Source organism: Camelus dromedarius, chromosome 17 (genome assembly GCF_036321535.1).
Source record: "Camelus dromedarius isolate mCamDro1 chromosome 17, mCamDro1.pat, whole genome shotgun sequence".
Lineage (NCBI taxonomy): Eukaryota > Metazoa > Chordata > Mammalia > Artiodactyla > Camelidae > Camelus > Camelus dromedarius.
The window spans coordinates 36,945,531-36,970,505 of NC_087452.1; the positions used below are offsets into that span (position 1 = coordinate 36,945,531).

Consider the following 24,975-nt stretch of genomic DNA (forward strand, 5'->3'; position numbering starts at 1 on the left):
AGAGACCTGCCCAGCCTCACGGCAAAGGCAAGTGCTGGGATTCTGCCTCTGATCTGTTCCTCTGAAGCTAAGCTCCAGCTGGCCCTCTCTGCCTCCCCAATCTAGGCTGGTTAGGAGGTGTTTCTACTTGTTTGTCTTTTAAATTAAAAAACACTTTAATTCAAAGCTCACCCGTTAATGGCAGTGCCAGGATTCCACCCCAGAGTGGTTGGTTCCATCCTGGGCAGAGTTCCAGAGGCAATGCAGCCACCTGCTCCCTTGACAATCGAGCCTGGTGTTCAAATGTGGCTGGTGGTGACAGGGGATGGGTTAACACCATACCCCAAAGGCCGTGGCAGGGCAGAGAAGTGCACTTTCAAATGGAGCAACAAGTTCCAGCTTCAGACTCCCAGAGGAGGTGTTCTCAGCTTGGGGCCCTGGTAATGTCTTGGGGGATAAGCTGAGACTGCTCACCTTCACCAGGTTTCCCCAAGCAATCCTGGTTGGCTCCGTTCTCATCTCCATGACCTCTCTCTCTCTTTGTGCTCCAATGACCCTGAACACACAGAGCTGCTCCACCCCTCCCGGCCTCAGCTTGACTTGTTCCCCTGCCTGCACTGCCTTCTCCATGTTCCACTCTGTAAACAAATCTTACACCATCTATTATATTGATGGCTGTTTGGTACAGTGGTTAAGGGCTTGGGATCTGGCTCTGAGATCCTGTGACCCGGGCTCTGTTCCAGGCTCTGCTGCTGAACAAGTGTGTGAAAATGGGCAAGTTATTTAGCTTACCTACAGCTCTCGCCATAAAGTTCTGGGGGCCGGGCATCATTCTGGGTAGATGAGATGTAGACAGGGCACTTGAGACGCAGCGTAGACTCTTAATGTTTAACTAGAGTTGGACTGACTTGCCGTACCTCACCTAGAGCAGTAGAATGTGATTTGCAAGACAAAGAGACAAATTAGTGTTGGAGTTAACGACCCAGACTGCCTTCAGCCAAGAGCCTCTTCATGGACAATGTTGGTTTCAAACCCCAGCTCCTCCCTTTCCAGCTAGGTGACTTTGGGCAAGTCTCTGATTTACTTCCCAAGGCTGTTGGAAGAAAGGATAAGTGCTTTGGACAGCATAAAGCAAACGCCATACAATGGGGAGATGTCTGTGCCAAACAGGGGCTTCCTGGAGACAAAAACAACAACAACAAAAAGGCAAAAGTATGGCTTTCTAATGGTGAAATCTAAAGCACACCCAGGCCAGAAGAGGAGGTACATGTAGAAGCAGGTGACGTGCAAGTTCTGGAGGACCCAGCTTTGACGGTCTCACCTAAAGCTGATTCTGGGCTCAGCCAAAGCACCATCAGTCCTAGAGGGAGAGAACTCCATAGAAATTCAGAGTGAAGAGTTCTTGATAAAATAAAGTTTTCATTCAGGAAAAGCTGTGTGTGGAACTATGCCAGGTACCTACATGTTTTATTAGTGGCTCATTTACGCTTATGACAACTCTGTAAAGCAGATGTCATTACTCCCATTTTATAGATGAGGAAACTGAAGCTCAGAGGTATGGCAAACTGCCCAAGGATATGCAGTCTATTAATGACTGTGCCAGGATTCCAACCCTGTGTGACTGGTTCCAAGGTGAAAATTACTGTCACTTATTGCATGTTACAATCTTCCTCTCCTGTATTATCTTATTTGACCTTATCATCAACCTCTGAGATAACAAATCAATCCCTGGTCGAAGTTCAGCTCACAGTGGGTCCAAGTGGTCCATCCATGGAGCTGACTGATAGGCATTTCTGCAGTCCCAAGTGTATAATGTGAATGGATATACTTGGGAGTAAAATCCTTCATTGGTTTCTTGGGCTGGAGGGTGGGAGCTACGATGGTGGAAAAGGCCAAATGGAAGCCCCTGGAACTGCCCCCACCCATGTCATATCCCTCGGAGAATGGCAGAGACTAGTGCTGCTCTCAGCATCCTAGAATATGCAAGGATGGTAGTCCCCTACCAAAGCCAGATGGGTCCTGGAAGATGACAGTGAACTACCTTAACTTTAATGAAGTCATAGCCCTGATTGCTATTTCTGAATATGGTATCCTTGCTACAGTAGATGAACAAGACTTGATCTCGTAACCTAGAGAATGGGAGAAAATATTTGCAAATGATATGATTGACAAAGGTTTAATTTCCAGAATATATACACAGCTCATACAACCTAATAACAGAAAAACAAACAACCCAATCCATAAATGGGCAGAAGACCTAAACAAGTAATTCTCCAAGGAAGATATACAAATGGCTAATAGGCACATGAAAAAATGGTCAATATCACTAATTATCAGAGAAATGCAAATCAAAACTACAATGAGATATCACCTCACACCAGTCACAAAGGCCATCATTCAAAAGTCCACAAATGATAAATGCTGGAGAGGCTGTGGAGAAAAGGGAACCCTCCTACACTGCTGGTGGGAATGTAGTTTGATCCAGTCGTTATGGAAAACAGTATGGAGATTCCTCAAAAAACTAAAAATAGACTTACCATACGATCCAGCAATCCCACTCCTGGGCATATATCTGGAGGGAACTCTAATTCAAAAAGATACATTCACCCCAATGTTCATATCAGCACTATTTACAATAGCCAAGACATGGAAGCAACCTAAATGTCCGTCGACAGATGACTGGATAAAGAAGCTGTGGTATATTTATACAATGGAATTCTACTCAGCCATAAAAAATAATAAAATAATGCCATTTGCAGCAACATGGATGGACCTGGAGCATCATTCTAAGTGAAGTAAGGCAGAAAGAGAAAGAAAAATACCATATGATATCACTCATATGTGGAATCTCAACAAAGGAAAAAGAAGACACTAATGAACTCATCTACAAAACAGAAACAGACTTGCCGACATAGTAAACAATCTTATGGTTACTGAGGGAAAGGAAGTGAGAAGGGATAAATTTGGAAGTTTGAGATTTGCAGATATTAACTACTATATATAAAAATAGATTTTAAAAATTTCTTCTGTATAGCACAGGGAACTATATTCAATATCTTGTAATAATCTTTAATGAAAAAGAATATATGTATATATGTATGGCTGGGACTTTATCCTGTACACCAGAAATTGACACACTGTAACTGACTATACTTCAACAAAACCATAATCATAATCATAATCATAACTGGCAAAAGCATTTTATTTCCCCCACCATCCTTGTCAGTAAAGGGGATCAGAAATAATTCATTTTCACTTGGGAGGGACAGCAGCACACACTGATGCACCTGCCACTGGCTGTTACCTCTCCCGCCCCCTGTCATACCATAGTCCATCGGGACCTGTCTTAACCTGGATATCCCTCAGAACATCCTTGTTCACTGCATTGAGGAGACCATATAATCAGAACAGAGGACCAAGAACTGACAAATACGTTAGAGATGTTAATCAGACACATGAACTCCAGAGAGTGGAAGAAAAATCCTAGCAGGACTCAGGTATCCACCAGACTGGGCAAGTGTTTAGGGGTCTAATGGTGTGGGGGCATGCCAGAACATCCCCTCCGACATAAAGAACACATTGGAGAATTAGTGGAGAGGGTGATCTGAGAGGATGGGGTGCCATCCTCCAAGAGGCACTATGCACCCTGGCACCCTGAGTCAGTGGGCATTGTATAGGGCTGTGTCCCCATTAGGGGAATTCACAGTCTGGAAACCAAGCAGGGAAAGCCAGAGTGGCCCCAATCACTGTCACTTCTGAGAACCCCAGTGGAGAATTTCATGTCCCACCCCCCCCACTGCGGGTTTAGAAATTCTGGTTTCCAGAGGAGGAAATGCTTCCACTGGTGACACAGTGAGGACTCCATCAAACCCCAAGCTGCAGCTGCTGCCCAGGCACTTTGGGCTCCTCGGGCTAGATCTCAAGCTTGTGGGCAGCTGGAGGCAAGAAATTCATTACTTCTCCAAGTGTTTTGTGTTTCTGAAGAACATAAATGGGAAGGAAGTGGGTTCACACCAGCCTCTGCACCCAGGTCTGAATTGCCAAAGGGCAATTCAGCTCTACCAACAATTCTGGCTAATTTTGGTTTTGTTCAAGGCTCTGTGTTAGGCACAAAGAGAGGGGTACAAGGAAGGTCAACAGTGGAGGTTAGAAAACACACGTGCAAGTTCTTTTACTTTCCTCACATAAACGATGGCGGCCAACTCCCCTTCCCTTGATGGGGCTCGCCTTTGGTTAACCGATTCTAAGCAATAAAACACAGTGGGAACAACACCTTGACTTCTGAGGCCAGGTCATAAAAGAAATACAGCTTCCTCCTGTCTGGCTCACTCACTTTCTCCCTCTCTCTCCCCCTCCCCCTGCTGTGAGGAGGCCCAGGCCATATAGAGGGAGCCTCAAGTGGGCCAACAGCCCCAGCCCAGGTGCTACGCAAAACTGGTATCAGCCACAAACCGTGTGAGTGAGGAGCCTTCAGATAATTCCTGCCCCAGCCTCCTGCTGCCCCAGCTGTCGTTGTAAAAGTGAGCAACACAGAGGCAGTTGTCGTTTTAGCCTCTACATTTCGGGACAGTTTGTAATACAAGTAATAGGCAGGTGGGCACAGATACACAGACCCAGTCCTTGGAGGACAGACGAACCCACCTCTGGACAACACACAGCTGAGCACAGTTATCTGGCACATCCTAATGCTCCTTAGCTGCCAGATGTTTGTTCTGTTTGTTTTCAGACGGAAGAAGTCAGTTCTGAAGTGGGTTTCAAGCACCGAGTTTGAACAGAACAACAGATGGGCAGCCCAGGCAGGGGCAGTGAAGGAAGGCCTCGAAGGGGTGAAGGCATTTGTGCCAAACCTTGGGGGATGAGGAAGAGAATTTCAGGAGCAAAGGGCAGCACCGATCACAGAGCTGGAGCTGGAAGGGGCCTTGGAGCCCCCGGCCAATCCCAGCATCCTCGGTTAAGGATTGGTGGTGAGACCCCAGAACCCATGTTCCCCAGTGTCCTATTCTGGGAGCCTGGACACTGCCTCAGCTGGGCACCCACAACCACAGCTCTCGCCCTGGCAGGTGTGAGGGCTTTGATGTTTGTCCACTGGAACTGGTCCCAGGACGGACGTTTCAACAGCGTGTTCTGCAGTCCTTATCACTTATTCTTGTCTCACTCTCCACCTTGACCCCTGCAGGGCCCAGCAATTTCTCTCACGTACTCAGTGCTTAATCAGCACTGGAGTAAATTACTCAGACTTCATCAGGCCCTCACTGATGAGCACTTCCCTCTTGTCCTCCTGCCAACATTGGGGCTGGGTCGACCAGCCTTCCCTGTGGCTTAGCGGGTAGTGGTTGAGAACCAGCTTCCCAGATGAACAGCTGCTTAGTATTTTTTTCAAGTTATAAAGGCACGATAACTGTATTACAGTAAATGTTAGACGATCAAAGAAAAAAAAATTAGCCGTAATTCCACCACACCACGCTGCCAGCTCATCTGCTCATCTTTGTGTATTCTTTTCCTACAGCATTTTTAAAAACTTGTTAGAGTCATACTTTACATTTAATTGTAAATCCTGAGTTTTCCATTTAATGTTGTAGCATACGCTTTTATCATAATTTTCTTTCCTAATGAATATGTAGCAGCACTGAGCACCTAAACCACATTTTCTATCATTGTTACTCCACTGTTTGCCATCTAGGTGGTTTCCAGCTTTTCCCTGCAGTAAACGTCTTCCTGCCCAGAGCTTTTCCTCAGGACAGATTCTGGGAAGAGAAATGACTGGGTCAGAAGGTGTGGGTATCTTTTATGGTTCTGGATATGGATCCTTTGTCAAATGATCACAGTGACGTTTTTAGTTTGAATTGTGATTGTTATAGTTGATACAGTTGTTATTATGACGTGTTAGCTGATCAATGTAGAAAAATCTGAAGAAGTTGAAAGAGGCAAATAAAAATCACCCATATTTCACCGAGATAAAGATAATCATTATCAGTAATATGTTGGTATATTCCTTTCCTATATTTATTCTTCTTTCTGTAAGCTTGGTGTTTTTTGGTTTGTTTCAGTGCATGAGTGAATCAACATAATTCTGATGATATTCCAAATAAACTGGAGATCACAGTTTTCCTTGAGCATTACAGCTAAGCATGTTCCACTTTATTGCAAACTCTTCATAAATATCAAGTTCAAGAAATGCGTAATTTCCCACTGGGTAGATGCATCCTCATTTACTTGCCCATTATCCTATTTGGGGACACTTAAACTGATACCAAAATTTTGCTTTTAAAAACATTTGTCAAATAAATTTGCAAGTTATGATTTAAAAAGCAATTTGTAAGTTAGGTAAATTGAAAAATTATGGAAACTCATGATAGAAGAATTGACTAACTGGTCTTGATTGTGGGAAAGATTAATTTAAAAGCTCTCTCCTAGATTCATGGTTGGAATCTAAACAACCAAGGGTGTTTTTGTTTTGTTTCAATTTTGACAATCAAAGCAAGCCCAGTGGAAAGAATCTCGATTGGGAGTTGGGACACTTGGCCTCTGGCTGTGTGACCTTGGGCAAGTCACACAGCCCCTCGGGACTTGATAAAATGAGTAAAGTAGATGGTGCTGGCCCTGGCCCCCACCGCCCGGGGCTGGTTCCCTGTCCTGTGCCCACATCTTTGTTAAGAGCTCCTCAGTCCCCGCTTTTGAGTTGCCACCTGCTTCCTGCCGCAGAGTCACACAGCAGCCTGGGGACACTCATTGTACAGTCCGTGGGACCAGGGCGGGCTGGCAACAGTGCCTTGGAGCAGAAAGTGTGTTTGATGCACAAGCCATTCAAAACGATTACGCTGCTTCTTACATATAGACATGGAAAGATAATCAAGACTCATTACGCTGAGAGAAACAAAATCCCGAGGGGTAGAACAAGGCGATAGTATGTTATTATTTGCATAAAAATAAAATAGAGAGCCAGATACACATATTAAAAATATATAAGGAGCTCAGGACCCAGGGAGCAGCAGGGCTACACAGTGACCAGTGGCAATCACAAAAATTGTGGATGCTCGTGCCCCAGATAATCACTTAACCTACACAAGGTAGCTCACCAGAGAGGCCACTTGGTAAAGGACATATGATGTTTCAGAGTGCTTGCCAGATGCCAGGCATGGTCGGAGGAAGTGAAGCCAATTTCCCCAAACACTTTCTCAGCCCCTAGGCTGACCTGTGGCTGAGACCTCACCCCCTACCCCTGCTCAGTCCCATCAACAGGCCAGCGAGGGCTGAACCCTCAGAAACTACAGATAAAAAGAGAGACAAAAGGAGGGGGGAGGTTCAGGGATAGGGAGGGAAGGGAGTGAGAAAAAGAAAGAAACACTGGCCATCTTCTGAACAACCAGGAAGATCTTGGCAAAGTTTTGATGATACTTCATTTAGAACAAGCTTTTAAAAACTGTATGCTTTAAAGCAGTCCGCCTCTCAGATGCCTTTCTGCCTTCTAGCAGCTCAGCTCAGAAAGGGGAGGGACTGTCCTGCCTGGGATGGGACCTGAGGTCCCAGCGGGCCTGGCCTCCAGTCTCAGCCCCATCTTGCCGGCACAGCAAAAGGTGCCCAGGCCCTGCCAGCAGCCAGCCTCCGGGAGCGCTGGGCACCAGCACCCCCGTTAGCTCTCCCACTGAAATGAGCCACCCCAACAACCTGACAAGGCTTTGGCGCAAGCCATGGAAGGTGTGAAGGCCCCGAGAGGAAAGGTAAGAAGGAGTAGAGTCAATATTTTCCAGGTGTCTTTTTCTTATCTGTCAGGAGCAATCGTCAGTGACAGAGTGATTAAATGAGATGGAGCATGTGGGGAACGAACGTGAAGCAGACGCCCTGAATAATAAGGGGAGGGGTGGAAACTGTGGGGAGTGCATGGAGTGGAAAGTCCTGCCCAGGGTGACACACGCAGCAGCAGGCAGAGGGGACCCTGGAAGACAACCAGTCTCCTGAGGCCTGAACGCCACTCACTGCTTCTGAATCTTCTGGCCATTATTTTGCCAGGCTCCTCCGTTCAAGAGGCTGGGCTGGCTGGAAGAGAATCACTTTCTTGCTCTCTCCTCCCCGCCTTCTGGCTGCGGTCAGCAACTCTGAGCATCAAGCCAAGCCTGACTACAGGCCGTGATGCGCTACAGAAAATTTCTCTTCTGCCCTCCTACCTACTGCCTTGTGCCACCATCAGGAACTGAGATGGTCAGTGTCTCCAAGTCTTTTTTATTCCTGAAAAATGACTAAGGAATCAGAGATAAAAATGTTGTCTTTCTAATAATGGTTGCTGCTTCAGAGTACTTGCCAGGTGCCAGGCACTGTGCTCAGTGCTTTACATGTACTATCCCACCCGATGCTCACAACAACACTATCAAGTAGATCCAATTATTTATCCCCAGTTTATTGGTGAGCAAACAGGCACAGAGAGGTTAACTGACTGGCCCAAGATAACACAGCAGGCTAGATTTGAAGCCAGGCAGTCTAGGAATGTATTTCCTTAAGGATAGTATTGCATCTCTCTACTGATAAAACAGATCAGAGGACTCAGCATAGATCTGTGGCCAAGGGGCTTTTTAATATCTCACTCTTGAGTTGGACTGGTCTAGCCAATCAGTCTGGCCATCTGCCTGAAGGGGGTGGGGAGTGGGCCCTGGGGTACATCTCACAGAGGGAGCAGAGGAAACCTGCAACCCAAGCTGCAGGATACCTAAAACCAAGGAGGCAGGTTGTCCAAGTAGGCAGAGGTGGGGTTTGAGGATCTGGCAGGCTGAGTTTCTTAATTCATTTTCTACTTTTCACTGGTTCTGGAGAATATCCATAGATGTGCTGTGAATACTGTATTTCCTCAATTCTTAAATACCATGAATGTATCTGACACCATTACTGTAGGTACCTCTAAGAAAGAAAAAATATAGCTATTTTCTTATTTAATCTTCTGTAAGATGCATGCATCCCAATTTCAGAAATTAATATGTGAGAAAAAAATGAGTGTCTCTGAATCAATGAAATATGGTAAAAGGTTTCAACGTGAAACAGGTTAAGGAAACCTTTGAGTTAAACAGGTCTTTTTATTGCAGGATTTGTCAGAGCTTTTAACATGCTCATGTGCACACTGAGTCTCCAAGAAGTAAGGAATGAGCTGCTTCCCACATGCGTTGGTCCAGAGAACCTTTTCTACCTGAGTGTCCCAGAGAAGGGGCATTCTGCAGTGCCAACTCAGAAAAGGCTACTTTAAGGAAAACAGTATGTGGGAACTGAGTAAATCTGAAGAGAAAAAGATCAGACACTGGAAGAGAGACCTCAGAAAGATGACTTTGGGGAGGGAACTGAAGTGAGGGCAAGGGCAGGAGAAAAGATGGAGAGAAACACAGGCGTCTGCCGCTTAAAAAGAAGCCAAAGCTCCGCCTTAAATGAGAGGGATTGTAACTCGCCAGCCCCAAAGTGTGGGCTGGGCCCGGTGCCCTCCTCCCAAAGAGTCCTCTATGGAAAAGTCGGGGTGGGGAGAGAAATCTGACAAGCACCATCCCAGCCACATGATCAAGATTAATTCATCAGTGATAAGTCTTGTTGATAGTTTGTACTCTTGCTAAGATGTAATGAAAATGTCTTTCACCTTTGTGATCTTCCTCCCCGAAACACATAATCTCAGTCTAATCCTGAGAAAAATATCATACAAATCCCAATAAAAGGGCATCTCACTATATACCTAATCAGACTCAAACTGTCAAGGTCATCAAAAGCAAGGAAAGGGGGAGAAACTCAATCAGCCAAGAGGAGCCTGAGAGACATGATAACTGACTGTAATGTGGGATCCTGGACAGGATCCTGGGACAGAAAAAGGACTTTAGGTGAAAACTAAGGATATCTGAAGGTGGACTTTGGTTAATAGTCACGTATTTGTGTTGCTTCATTAATCGTAACGAACGCACCATACTAACGTAAGATGTCACGAGGGGAAACTCTGAGGGGAATAGGGGCTACCTGGAACTTCTTTGTACTATCTGCTTAATTTTTGTGTGTATCTAAAACTGTCCTAAAAAATAAAGTCTACTAATAAAAGAAAGGAAGGGAAAAAAACAATCCAAGGAGACGATTATCTGCCCTGTGGGGAAAAAAAAGAAAGAAAAGTGCTGCTTTAATATAAATGGAACTCACCCATTCTGATGGGGATGTTCTGTGGTTCAGGAAATCTTCCCGCTGAGCTGTCAGAAGTCCGTAGAGGAAAGTGAACCAGAGGGTGGTAATGAACATGGCCATGTTTTCTGATCCAAAAATCCATTCAGGAGACCTGAAAATGTAAATGCGTTAAATCAGGACTCTTGTCAAAAATCTAAGATGGACTGTTGGGTGTACTTACTACTTAAGTGGAAAAGAAACAAAAAGGCCACTAACATAGCAGTGGGAGATTTCAACTTGGCCAAGGACAGCTGCAGAAATGTGATGAGAATGGGGAAAGGCAAATTAACATTTCAGAAAGAGAATTGGCTTGAGTTCTCAAATATTTATCCCAACTAGACCCTGTTCCTGGTAAATATATATTGATTACTGTTCGCTTCATTCCTCTGACAAATATTTTTGAGAGTTGCGAACACTGAGCTAAGGGAGGTCACCCAGATGAATAAAATGCGATTCTTGCCAGCCACAGAACCAGAAACTCTGTGTTTCATCAATTCTAAGACACACGTCTTAAAAACTTTTAACATCTCTGAAACTGGGGTGCTTCTCAAAGTCGTTGCCCCCCAGTGGCAGTCCCAGCGTGGCAGTCATGCCTGGATGCACTCACACTTGGCCATCACTGTTCATACAGCGTCAACTTTCATTGACTTACACGCATGGGTGGTTCTACCCATATGGTATCTAATTATCATTTAAAATACTGTCAAAAAGATGACAATATGATTCAGTATGGAAACAAAACAGTTGGCATGGGCACAGGAAGGCATGGAAATAGGGCAGCGGGGCATAAATGTAACAGCAGAGCAGCAGCTGTCTGCCATTAGAGGAATGACCACAGTTCCATATTTCCCTACAAAGGTAGAACTAAGTGCTTATGGGACTTAAGAAAGAACATAGAAGAAATAGAATTTGATTAAGCTGTTTTGTCCCTGTGAAGTGTGCAAAAGGATGGCAGACCACACACCAAGCAATGCAAGGTGCTTAGAGGAAACAGGATCCCCAGGACAGATGAAGGCAATGGGACATCTCAACCACAAGAGCCCCGGTGAGCGGTGCCCCTGCAGCGAAGGTTGCCTTGGGAGCGTCGGACATCCAAACACCAGGTGGCCCCTGACACGGACTGACGTTCTAGCAAGTGCGATTCCACCAAGGAAAGACTACAACTACGGGGCTAGTGGAAAAGGAAAATGCTAGCTTGACCTTGATATTCTACGGCGACATGCTAGAGGTGAATTCATGATGTCTTTTCTCAGTTGTACATAAATAATGGTGTTTCTTACCATGGGTGGTATCTTTGATTTGCTTGAATCTACTATGTGTAATAAGGGAGGAAAAGGAACAGTCTTCATGGAGGGAAAGTTACCTTCATGATAAGGTTAGTCCTGAGGAATCCAAAGGCGTTAGAACTGAGGTAAAACACTGGGCACCAGTAGCCACTAAAGACACAAAAAGGAGACAACTGGTGCCTCCTGACCAAAGCCCACAGCCCCACCTGTGCAGTGGACCTGCTGAAAAAATAAAACATGAGCAGAACAGGCCTCAAGATCCAACTTCCAGTCTATAGTAAATATAGAGGGCAAAGGAACAGGACCAATGATTCAATTTCTTCAACAAATTGTAATTTATTTAATTATAAACACATAAGAAATAGGAAAAAATAAGAGATGGAGGATTTATTGATTAAAATGAATTTGGAAGACATATCATGGACTTCATGGTTCACTTCCAAGGAACAGAGCAGGGAAAGGGGAAGATAGTTCATGGTGGGGAAGCCTAGAGACACCACTTAACCCAGAGATGAAGGTGAACACCACCAGTGACATCGTGTGGGTGTCACCCACCCCTGAAGGGGTGTGAGGAAGCCTCTGCACTGTTCTCACCAAAGCCCACATCCTTGGTATGATCATGAGACAAACTCCAGACACAGCCAGATTGGGGGACACTCTACAGGATACCTGCCCAGCAGTCCTCAAGACTGTCAAGGTCATGATAAACAAGGTAAGACTCAAAAACTGTCATAGAGTAGAGAAGTCTAAGCAGACATGATGACTAAATCCAAGCTGGAATCTTGGAAAAGAAAAAGGATGTCAGTGGGAAAACTGGTGAATCCAAATAAAGTCTAGAGTTTAGTTAATGGTAAAGTACTGGTGTTAATTTCTTAGTTTTGATAAATGTCTCATGGTATGCAATATGTTAACATCAGAGAAACCCCGGGTGAAGAGTACACGGGATTTCTCTGTACTGTTTCTGCAACTTTTCTATAGATATAAAATTATTCCAAAATAAACAGTTTATTTTACAAACAAAGACAAACTAACCAAATGCAGTACAGGAACCACATTTTGATTTTGATTCAAATAACTAAACTATTAAAAATGATATTGATGAGATAATTATCAGTTTGAATATTGACTATATCTGATGCTACTAAGGCATCTTCAGCCATTTAGGTGTAGGTGTGATGATGGCATTGTTGTTACCATATGATCAAGCAATTTCACTCTGGATATACACACAAAAGGATTGAAAGCAGGGATTCAAGCAGATAGTTGTACACCCATGTTCATAGCAGCATTATTCACTACAATTGAAAGGGGAAAACAATCCAAGTGTCCACTGATGGATGAACAGATAAGCAAAAGTGGTATATCCATACAATGGAATATTATTTAGCCCTAAAAAGGAAGGAAATTCTGACACATGCTACAATATGGATGAACCTTGGAGACATTATGCTAACTGAAATAAGCCAGACACACACAAAAAGACAAATTTTGCATGGTTCCATCTATATGATGTACCTAAAATAATAAATTCTTAGAGACAGAAAATAGAATGGTGGTTGCTCAGGGGCTGGGGCGATGGTTGTACAACAATGTAAATGTGCTTAATGCCACTGAACTGTAGACTTGAAAACAGTGAAAATGATAAATTTTATGTTATATATATTTTAGCACAATAAAAAGACTCCCAATCTTTTGGAGACATATTCTGTAATGTATTGAGGATGAATGATATGATCTCTGACAGTTATTTCAAATAATACAGGAGGTGCAGAGAGAAGAGGATTATTGAGTGAGAACAGGACAGGACCGGGCTTGAGTTGAAAATCACTGAAGCTAGATAAGGAGCACACAGACGTTCATAATCCTATTTTTTCTATTTTTGTGTATAATTAAAGTTTTACATAAGACAAAAAAAAAATCACTGTGACAAAGGAGATGAAGTCAGTTTCAGCTTCCTCATCAGTTTTCCACGCAGAACAAGCATGCCCATCCCCGTGCTGCAGGCGCCAAGTCACATCAAGGGGGCACAAAGCCCATGAGCGCACGGGACTTAGTGGTCTTCCTCGGGGGGTGCCTCTGAGCTGCCTGAGGCTATGGATTGGATTCTCAGCCCATTAAGTTACGGGGGGGGGGGGGGGACACTGCAGACAAAGACAGTGACCAATGGCTTCAGTGTTGCTGGGTTAGCCTATCCAGCTCCCAAACCAGTCCTGGACCTATGGACATCTCAGAGCCTCAGTTCACACCCCTTCCCCACCTCCTCCTCCTTATGAAGCCATCTTCCCATCACCCGACCTACTGTGACCAGGGGGAGGGGCTTTGGCCAGTCTGGGGAGGAATGTTTCAGCAGAGCAGTGTGAGTGGAAGCCAGGCTTTAAAGGCTGAGGGTCAGAGGTGGGTGGCAGTGTGGTGATGAGACAGGGGGGAAGAGGGCAGGGCAGCATTAAAGGAATGTCACAGCAATTAGCACCAAGATGGCAGAAAAGTCCACTCCCAAAAGACCTAGAGGGCCAAGATGGCCGGATATTTGAACTCCGGGGGACCTTGAGCTTCATTATACACACTGTAATGTACTAGCATGGTGAATGACGAACCCACAGGCGCCATGACACCTGAGGACAACCATTAAAGGTCAAGAAGAGGGCAGTGGCCCAGTTTTTGGGAATCTCTGCCCCTTCCCCAAAGTAGTTGGAATAACTCTCCCACTTGTTAGCATATAAAAACTAGCAACATCTTGCCTCATGGTTGCTGTCTCTTGCCTTCTGAGACAGCCCACACTCTGTCTATGGAGTGTACGTCTGTCTAAATAGATCTACTTTTACTCAACTGTGGCTCACTCCTGAATTCTTTCCTGCGCGAAGCCAAGGACCCTCACTTGATAGAATGCATCCCAGGGACTCAACGGAGACCCGGTGCCCCATTTTCCTATATTGGTGAGTGGGTGGTGGGTCTGAGGATGGGCCAGCTCCATGCGTTGGCAGAGTTGGACCAGGGTTTTTTAGGAAGCTCAAGCACTCCTGGATGGACACCTGGCTTCTGTTCTGAAAGTCACCTTCTGTGTGACTTGACTGTGTCACGTCTCCCCCCTCCACCCCGTGACTCCATCCGGCAGGAGGTGACAACCAGCTGAGCTCCACGTTCTCCAGCTCAGTGGTGATGACTCAATTCCAGCTCCCAGGGGGGAGAAAATCTTTAAAGGCATTTTAAAGGTCGTTTTCCTCCCAAACTTAAGCAAAAATATGGAAAAGAAAGGAGCATGGCTGGCAGGCACGGGCTTGATGTGGGTATGGGTCATATCCGGGGAGGGGCAGGGTCTGACTTTCTTCGCCCTGAGGGCAAGAGACTTACAGGGAGCCAGTTGCACAGGCTTAAAAAAGGAAGTAGAGGAGAGCTGTCTCCCCCTCCACTTCTCCTTTCTGCCCCCAGTCATTTTACCTTGACCTCCTGGGTGGCACGATTTGGGGAGGTGATGGAGTGTGGATCCCTGGGCTTCAGGAGAGATGACACCGGAGGTGTCAGCGCCTGCTGGCGAGGTCCTGAGTCACGCAAATCCAAGTTCACTCAGCTCCGGGTCCGCAGCAGCGTGACTAGCTGCTCCTCAAGGGTTTTCCTTGTTTGTCTTACTCATCCCAGGACTGAAATTGTACCACGCGGTTCCCCCTTGGGCAAATTACTTGGCAAACTAGGAACACCGATCTCATCCCCAGACCACAGCGAGTTCCTCTGTTTCAAGGCGTACAAAGGGGCCTCTGCAAACTGTGACTGGGAGGTTTTTCTCTCTCAAACAGTGGTTGGCATCACAGCGAGAGTAAGGGCTGTTTGTGCCCTGAAAGAATCCCCACTTTGTGAACTTGCTTAATCGTCTAGAAAGCAAGGTCTCAGAGAAGCTGCCTCACGCAGACAGATGTCCTTTCCACCCTCTGTTCAAGCCAGATGAAGTCCCCTATGACAGACACTGGCCTGTCCCACAAGGCCAGGGTCGCTGCCAGACACCTGGTGTGGGCCACAATGGCCTCTTTCTAGAAGCCAGGAGCCCCACCCCTCTTTAAAATGAACACTTACATTCATCTTTTCAGGGTCCCAAGTTTCAAGGAGCATCCCCAGGCTCAGCTGATCGGGTTAGCAGGGCCACCCATGCTTTCATTGGCTTATGAATCCATTCATTCCCCGGCTATCTGCTCAGCAGGGACTGTGTTCCAAGCACTGGGAACATCCAGATGAGTAAAGCAGACTCAGCTTCCTGTCTCGGGGAACTCACACTTCCACGCTTGAGTGAGATTCTGAAGAAGCTGGCCTGCAGAACCCTCTTTCCAGAGCTCTCCACTCCACCTCCAAGGCTTCCACCCCCACCGAGCTGACACTTCCTCCCTTCATGCCGACTCCCACGGCCAAGGCAACCTCAGCCATCTTCACTGTGCATTTACTATGTGTCAAGCACTGTGCAAACTCTGCTATGGGCACTGTCTCACTAATCTCTGCAGCACCCTCTGAAGGACACCCTTGAACGGCCCGGTCTGTGAGCAAGGAGACCGAGGCACAAGCTGGTGAGCTGCAGAGCCTGCGTCTGGCTCCAGGACTCCTGACTGCAGAATCGCACTCATCGTTTCTGGAGCCATTCCACCCTGCTTATTTAGGTGAAGTTCCTTCTTGCACTGAATCTGCTTTCCCTTAACATTCCACAGCACCAGACAAACCTCCTATGCTTGCCTAAGGATGAGGTCCAGTTACAAGTGACTAGAAGCCCCAAATCACAGAAACTTAAAAAAGAGTTTATTCCTCTCTCATGTAAAAACACCGGTAGGCGTCCACTTCATGGTGCCAGCTCCTTCCTCCTGGCTACTCAGCTGGGTGTGGCTCTGGTGCATCTGGAGAGCACAGGTATGCTGAGGTGTGGGGTATGCACATCTTGGCCAAACATCACTATTATTTGAGGATCTCATCCATAAAAGTAATGACTTCATTTGATTTTATTCTGTCCTGCCATTCACTTGGGAGGGATCCACAGAATCCTCGGTCATACATTTTACAACTGGACTCAATCTGGACTAAGCCTAGTGTACATCATCTTGGGATCCCTTCCCTCTCCTTTGAGCTGGATCTTGTGCTTCCTGTGTCCAGAGGCAAATATAAGATGAAGATAAGAAAGCTCAATAGGAGTTCCAGATGTGCAAATACTAACTACTGTATATAAAATAGGTAAAAAAAAAAAAAAAACAGATTTCTTCTGTATAGCACAAGGAACTATATTCAATATTTTGTAGTAACCTATAATGAAAAAGAATCTGAAAACAAATATATGTATGTACATGTATGACTGAAGCATTATGTTGTACATCAGAAACTGACATATTGTAAGTGATGATAGTTCAATTAAAAGAAAGAAAGAAAGAAAGATAATTCAAGTATCACTGTGCACCCCTTCCAATGGCATGTGCTCATCTGGTCACGTGTCTTGTAAAATTTGCAAAGGCACGTATTTCAACTGCAAAAGAATTGCCTCCCCACCTCCTCTCCATCACACCTCCCCTTACACAATGCAGCACTGAGTGCCTATGGGCATTCTGGGATCTGGCTAAGGTGAAGTTGAATTGAAGATGCATTTAATTGGGGGTTGGTGGGGTATCTTTACATAGTTCATAGTCACTTCCGTGTCATTTCTTACCCTCATGTTGCAGTAGTGGCTTCCAGGAATACTCCTACCCACTGGGCTGACTTGTCAGATGAAGAGACCAAAAGCAGCAAGGCCAGAAGTGGTATCACATTTTGAATCTGTCCTACAGGGCCCAACCAGAAGTATGTAGGTTGTGGAGGAGAATGAATCAAAGCTCATCTGGAAAATTCTTTCAATTATCAAAACTAAAATTTTAAGCAGAACATTCAGTTCTCATCATGTCTTCTCAAAAATGGAGGTTTTTTTTCCCTATCGGAAATAAATGGCTAATGTAGCATGTAAAGTATAAATGTACCATACTATTTTGTTCTATAATAAGAATCAAACCTATAGAATTTATAAGAATTCCTGAATTTTTTAGAGCCCAAAACTATAGTGTTTCTACAAACATTGAGTATTTCTGTGTGTGAATTCATGTTTTATGCGTCCCAACAAATCAAAACTGTAACTTTTATCTGATGCATTGTCATGATGAAATCTGATAGTTCCAGAATAGTACACACATCACTGAAGCAAAATGACTTGAATAAATGAATGAATGAATGCTACAGAGCTGTACCAGTGAGTTAACAGTAAAGATGATCATGTTGTTTTTCTGCACTTTGTGACATTTGTGATATTTTTCAATTTTTTAAGCTTGTAATTTGTTGTGATTTCTTTCTTTATTCTAAATAAATAATCACTTTTCACACTTGATTTTCTATTTGTAATTCTGTATTCTTTTTCTTAAGGTGATTAAGTTCAGCCCCACAAAGATGTATCCATTCCTTTCTGTGTCGCATGCATTTCTTGTTTAAAGGGAATACATCCTCCAGTACTTTACTGAGAAAAGGTCCATGGAAGTTTGTCATTTTGGAATTTTTATGGTTTTTATCTTTGCTTTAGATCTTGGATGTCTAAAAGTGCTCCCTTTTCAACCTTATCACTTAACTGGTAGTTTGGCTGGGAACAGAATTCTGAGTTGGAAGTTATTCCTTCAGAATTCTGAAGGTATTGCCTCCTTATCTTCGAGCTTCCAGCATTGCTGTTGGGAAATCCAAAGCCATTTTGATTTTTGTTTCTTTGCATGAGACTCATTTCGGCCTCTAGAAATTACAGAATGTTCTCTTTGTTCATAGGTTTCTGAAATTTTGCTGTGATGTGCCTTGACATGAGCCTAAATTATCCATTGTGCTGGACACTCTGTGAGTCTTGAAGTCTAGAAACTCACGTCAGTTAGGCCTGGGGAATTTCCTGAATTATGTTATTGGTGATGTCATCTCTGTTTCATCTGCTGTCTCTTTCTAGGAAATTCAGATGTTGGACCTCCTGAACTGAACCACTAGTTCTCTTTAACTTTTCTCTCCTACTTTCATCTTTATCTTTTTGCTTTATTTTCTGGGAAATCTTTCAGCATTTCCATTTAATTTTTTCAATATCTTTGAAGTTTTCTAAGAAATTTTCTCTTTTGTGGGTCCCTGATATTCATTTTTATAACATCCTGTTCCTGCTGCAGAGATACAATGTTGCCTGCTATCTTTCTAAAGAAGTTAGTCATTGTGTTGTCTTCTTCTGCTTATATAGTCTCTTTTCTCCAAGTTGCTTTTTTTATTTGGTTAGTTAGTTGATTTTGAGTCTATCATGTTAGAAGCTTTTCTCAGATGTCTTAAAATCCTAACCATCTGGTCATATTTAAAAGTGAGAGATTAGCAGGGAGAGTATAGCTCAGTGGTAGAGTGCATGCCTAGAATGCACAAGGTCCTCAGTTCAATCCCCAGTACCTCCACTAAAAAATAATTAATTAATAAAAACTTAATTACCTCCCTCTAAAAAGTTAAAAAATAAAATAAAAGTGAGACATTAAAAAGCTGAATTGGTGGGGCTTACCAACCAGGAACATCATTGGAGGTATCTGGTTAGCCTGTTGAAGGGGATAAATGTATCTTTAGGTCCGTTTAAGCTGGTCAGATTCCCCAGAAGACTAACCATCTCTGGTATGGATGGCAAAACCCTCTCAATCTAGGAGGCAAACTGGGGTCAGGTGGCTGGAGAGCTAAGCATGGAGGATGCATACATTTCTCTCATCTACCTATTTTTGAGAATGTTTCCTAGGCCTTCAGCCATGCCTGGCTCTCCTCAGCCCAGATCCCTCAGTCTTAACCTCTTTAGAAAACAAGGCTTCAGACTTCCACTGGGGGGATGGGGAGCAGTTGCCCAGCCGGGGGGGGGGGGGGGGTGGAGGGCAGTTTCCAAAGATCAAATTCTAACATTTCTCAAACAGCTTACTCCCAGGCTCCGATGTTTTAGCCCCTCCTTCACCCGCCCATTCCAGAATACCTTGTGCTGCCAGTTCCTTAGGGTTTTGTTTTGTTGTAGAGTTTTGTGGGGGGTTTGTTTTGTTTTGTTTTGAATTTAACAGTATAAATCATGCTATTTCTCACTTTTCCCTATTACTGGCTTCCAGTTACCACTTGTTTATTTGCCTTCCAGCTTCCAAGAGAATTTTGCTGTTGTCTTCTGTCTGTTCTCCCCATCTTTGTAGGCTTATATCTTTTTCAAAAATCCCTGTTTTGTAGCTTTTACAGGGTTTCCAGAGGGGTCAAAGTTAGATGTAACAGTCTGTTTTAAAACTCATCTTTCAATCTGTCATTTTTCTCTGGCAACAGACTGCAGCTGCCTGCATTTCTTCCAGTTCAGAAATAACCTTTTAAAATTGACTCCTTCCATGCAGCCAAGTTTGTAAAGACAAAACATTTCCAAAACTTGGCAATGCTTTGCTTACACTGTACTCTAAGAACCAAGCCATTACCTCAAGACATCTTGATTTCAACTCTGTGGTTGGGTTGTCATGCAAAGGAGGCTGCAGTGACTTCCTGCTTGCCTCATCTCTTTCTCATTCCTGCCATTGTCTAGAACCATCACTAATCTTTCACATCTGAGAATTACTGACTCTTGTGTCATTTACAGAATGTTAGTTTCACTCTTCCAGGGAGGCTAGTTAAGCAAACTTTGGAGATATGAGGCAGTAAAGAAACACTTGTTCCTTAGGTTTAAAGCTGTCATGCAATATTCACAGTATTTTCAATTTGACACATTGCCACTCTATTATTATTATTATTATTATTATTATTATTATTATTATTATTATTATTAAAAACAATAGTGTTATGGGTGCTAGGAAAAGATGCTGGGGTATATATATGCCTGTTTAGAATTAGGGAAACAGACAAAATCTGCTTTACTCTCCTGGTCAGCATAAACATATTTAAAGGAGGTTTAGATTTTCTCAAGATTTCTTTCTCTTAATGAACAAAATGAAAAGACAACGTATGCAATGGGAGAAAATATTTGCAAACGATGCAGCTGACAAGGGCTTAACTTTCAGAATATACAAACCACTCATACAACTCAATAACAAAAAACCCAAACAACCCAATCCAAAAATGGGCAGAAGACCTAAACATTTTCTCTAATGAAGACATACAGATGGCCAATAGGCACATGAGAAGATGCTCAATATCACTAATTATAAAAGAAATGCAAATCAAAATTGCAATGAGGTATCACCTCACAACGGTCAGAACGGCCATCATTCAAAAGTCCATGAATGATAAATGCTAGAGAGGGTGTGGAGAAAGGGAACCTTCCTGCACTGTTGGTGGGAATGTAATTTGGTGCAGCCACTGTGAAAAACGATATGGAGATTACTTAAAAAACTTAAAATAGTTACTATATGATCCAGCAATTCCACTCCTGGGCATATATCAGTGGGAAACTCCAATTTGAAAAAGTACATGCAGCCCAATGCTCATAGCAGCACTATTTACAATAGCCAAGACATGAAAGCAACCTAAATGTCCATTGACAGATAATTGGATAAAGAAGTTGTCTCACACACACACACACACACACACACACACGAATACTACTCAGCCATAAAAAAGAATGAAATAATGTCATTTGCAGCAACGTGGATGGACCTAGAGATTATCATACTAAGTGAAATCAGAGAAAGACAAATATCAGATGATATCACTTATATGTGGAATCTAAAAAAATGAGACAAATGAATTTATTTACAAAATAGAAACTCACAGATATAGAAAACGGACTTATGGTTACTGAAGGGGAAAAGAGGGGAGAGATAAATTAAGAGTTTGGGATTTGCAGACACTAACAACTATATATGAACTAGATAAACAACAAGGTCTTACTGTACAGCACAGGGAACTATATTCAATAGCTTGTAATAACCTATAATGAAAAAGAATATGGACAAGAATTTGTATATATAAATGTATAACTTAATCACTACGCTGTACATCAGAAACTAACACAACGTTGTAAATCAAATATAATTCAATTTTTTTTAATGTAGCAGCACAACCCTATTTGTTGAAATCCCTTCATGTGTTATCAAATTCTGCCTCCATAAATTACTAACTGGCCTGGAGACCTTGGGCAAATTGCGTAACTCAGTTAATTCTGCTTCATCTGTTTTGAGGAAGGGTTGCTGTGAGTATTAGAAATACTGCCGGTGAAGTTTCTGGAGTAGCCTACAGACTCACAGTCCTGCTAGGAGTAGCTGTAGTACCGGCTTTAAAGTCCAGCGAACCTCCAGCCCAAGTCAGGAAGCAAAGGAGAGCTCACAGAGGCGGAAGCCAGGGCTTGCGTGAACCACAAACGTGATTCCCCTGAAAAATGGGCCGCATAGTGGCCTTCTTTGTCTCCTGGACAGGGAACGGAGGTCGAACTGGCTTCTCCAAGGACAACCTTCGCGCCTGTAGACAAAGACTTGATCACCCTCAGCCTTGAGAGAGAGAGAGGGCGGCTAAGTCCAGAAGGTGGTAGCCGGTCCCAGCACTCTGGGCGGGAGAGGCGGGTGCGGAGGCAGGAAGGGGAGGAGGACAGGGAGGAGGGGACTGACCTGGCCAGCTGCTGCTCCGGCGGCGCAGGGCGGAGCCGGGGCGCGCCCGCCCGCGCGCAGGTGAGCGAGCCGGGGCGGAGCGCAGCTCAGCCGGTGCCAGGCTCGGGTGCCCGCGGCCGCCGCTCCAAACCACGGGCCACTTTCCCCGCCGAGGCCGAAGCGCCCCGGAACCATGGCCGGCCTGAACTGCGGTGTCACAGTCGCTCTGCTGGGGGTCCTGCTGCTGGGCGCAGCGCGCCTGCCGCGCGGAGCGGGTGAGTGCGGTGCTGCCTGTGCGCGGGGCGCTGAGGGGCGAGACCGTCAGCGCGGGGTGAGGAGAGTGCCGAGTGGGGCGAGGGCGGCACAGTATGGGTGCACGGACGGCAGGGGTCCCCGCGACCGCCTGGCTCCTGGGCGCACCGCGTCGGGCGCAGTGACCGTACCTCTCCTGCATTCCGAGCGACCTCGCCCGGGGCGCAGGCCGAGGCACGTGGAGGTGTGGAGGTGTCCCCAAGCGGGGAGCCCCGCTGTCGGGGCCATAAACCCCGCGCAGACTGAGCAGGAAGGGAAAAGAGCCCGCGGAAGCCGAGTCCGGCGGCCCTGCCGAGGGTGGCGCGCCGCGCGTCCGGGGGCTTTACCTGGTGGCGCCGAGCAGGGCGTGGAGAGGGAGCTGCTCTCTCCGGCGCACTCTCACCTCAGCGCCTGGGCCAGAGAGGTGCGAGAAAACAGTGGTTTGGCGCCACAGTTCTCACCAGGTCACCTTTTTCCCTGTGCGCACGCTCCTTTCTCTCTCTCCCAGAGTTTAGGAACAGGAATTGAAAAATGTTTAGGAACAGAAATGAAAGCGCTTCTGCGCCTCAGAGGGTCTGCAGCACAGCCGCCCTTCCCCCGCCCCTCGCACCTGTGGGTAGTGGACTTGGAGGCCGGGAGGGGGTGGGCAGAGGGGGCGTTCCGGTGTTGCCTGTGAATTCCGAGGTGTTCCGGTTGGGGGCAGGGACCGCCATCTCCCAGCTCCCCGGGCCTTTGAAGAGGCGCCCTGTGCGCCCTGGAAGTGTTAAAACCATAAGTAACTTGGTTTCTTCATATAAGAACTTGGTTTGAGGCCTTTCCTGATACCTGCACAGCTTTTGTGTTTTTTAAAGAGCTCTCCAGAAGCAAATTAGGTCTTTGGTTACTCTTTGCGGCATCTGAGAGGGCGTTTGTGTTTGGCAGGTAGGTAAATTAGGGTAGATTAAATTAAGGAATCAAACTAAGCGGATGAGGTGAACTTGGGCGTTCCGGCAACTGCCGTCAGGACAAATGCAAGACAGGAAAGCTTCCTGGTTCCTTTCCCCAACAGCATCACGTGGCATATTGCTACAGGCTTGTAGGGACATTGAAAAGATCGTGTGCGTATTTACTGTATTTACTGTAATTTAGGCCCGAGTTTTCAAGATTTCCTTTGAAGAAGAAAATCAGTTTAAGAATAATTTAGCAACTGAAAATATGTGTAAATGTGTGTATAGGAAAAATGTGTGCCCCACACTTGGGAGCTGTCTTGAAACTTTGGGAATTGTCTGAAATGTTTCCAGTTGTCTATGATAACAGTTAAGAATGCCTCCAGTAAGAGGAGGGTGTACATCAAGGCATCAAGGCGTTACTAACGACAACCATGTCTGAACTGGCTTCTGTTGCACATCTGATTTCTCTCTGCGTTCTGGAGAGGGCTACCATTTTGGTCTCCAGTAGCTCCAATGGAGCCTGTTCCTTCTAGGAAGTTCTTGACTGTCAAAGCCATATCTCATGGTTTATTGTATAAATACAAGGAAGCCTAGGAACTCTCCTGTTTCACTTTCTCAGATCCTTCCTGTGGTTTCAGGAACTGGACCTGTGAGGCCATATTGCTGGTCTACTGAAGGCTGTGCCTTTGTTGTTGGTACCGTCACAGAGTTCATCTGTTTTGCCCAAAGGCTTAGGGTTAGTCTAACTGGTGGGGGCCTTTGAGAAGTTACTGGAATCTGTCCCAGAAAGATGGAGAAAGCCAGAGAGCCTGGCACAGTGGATTTGTTTTTATTAATCTCTGAACTCTATTAAGACTCTGTGGAGTGAAAATGGATCTGGTGTCACTATAGAGATGAAGAGTAAAAGAAAGTTTGCACCCTTGTGGGTGTGTTTGTATGAGTTTGGTATTCCTGCCAGCTCTCCTACTTTTAAAAATGAAGGACTGGTTACGTGAAAACCATAACCTTGTTAAAACCTCAGCTTAGTAGCTTTCCAAGAACTACTCAGATACCAGAGTCGGGTCAGTGACCCCATTCTTGCTGCCATTGTTTCTTGCCAGAAATACGAGTAGACATCAAATGATGTGTTCACTCACCCTGGGTCAGTGAGTGTGTTCATCATTCTTCAGATTCAAATGAGGAGCTGGTGACTGCTGTCTGGAATGTGTAACTGGCAGGACTGATGAGTCCTCCCCCCACCCTCCCCCACACCCACACAGATCTGTGTGACACAGTCAGAGACGGCTGCTCTGCTGGTCGTAGGAATGTGCTCAGGTCCTGACCTGTCAGCCTCAGGGTTCACCTCAAATACTACCACTTCATCTGTGAGGACTATACCCTGCCCCTCCCCCATTCTTCCAGAGGTTGTCCCAGCCTATAAATGTGAGTGAATGAAGTTGAAAACAATACTTTAAATGTTTTAAGTAATACATGTATAATTATTGTAGAAAAACTGGCAACAATATAACCAAAGTGGGAAAAAAGTCATCTGTGAGCAAGCCACCTCGGTCATTTTGGTGTATAATCTTGTTGTGTATATATGTGTATATAAAACCAAAAATGGGACCATCTCATTGTATGGCTTTAACGAGTCCCCTGATGTTGGACATTAAGGTTGCTTTCAATTTTTCCTACTAAAAATAGAACATGTCCAACAATAGGGGACTGCTTGTATCAATCTTGATAGGTATGTTCAGTGAAAACACATTAAAAATTATGTGGCATAGA

At 45.0% G+C, this 24,975-nt stretch overlaps 1 protein-coding gene and 1 long non-coding RNA gene across 3 annotated transcripts in view; one reads left to right on the top strand and one right to left on the bottom strand.

The window, feature by feature from the left end:
* Positions 1-590: 590 nt before the first annotated feature.
* Positions 591-22,689, bottom strand: LOC135323355 (uncharacterized). The gene is made up of 3 exons (XR_010384877.1): positions 22,627-22,689; positions 10,126-10,258; positions 591-901 (listed from the first exon to the last, which is right to left on the bottom strand). It is a non-coding gene; the product is annotated as an uncharacterized LOC135323355 (long non-coding RNA).
* Positions 21,749-24,975, top strand: part of CDCP1 (CUB domain containing protein 1) — a 55,062-nt gene continuing 51,835 nt past the window's right edge. For both annotated transcript variants that reach the window (XM_031470151.2, XM_064496640.1), the window contains exon 1: positions 21,749-22,263. In XM_031470151.2, coding sequence (XP_031326011.2) covers positions 22,182-22,263 — 82 coding nt within the window. In that variant the 5' untranslated portion in view covers positions 21,749-22,181. The remainder of the gene's footprint in view (positions 22,264-24,975) is intronic.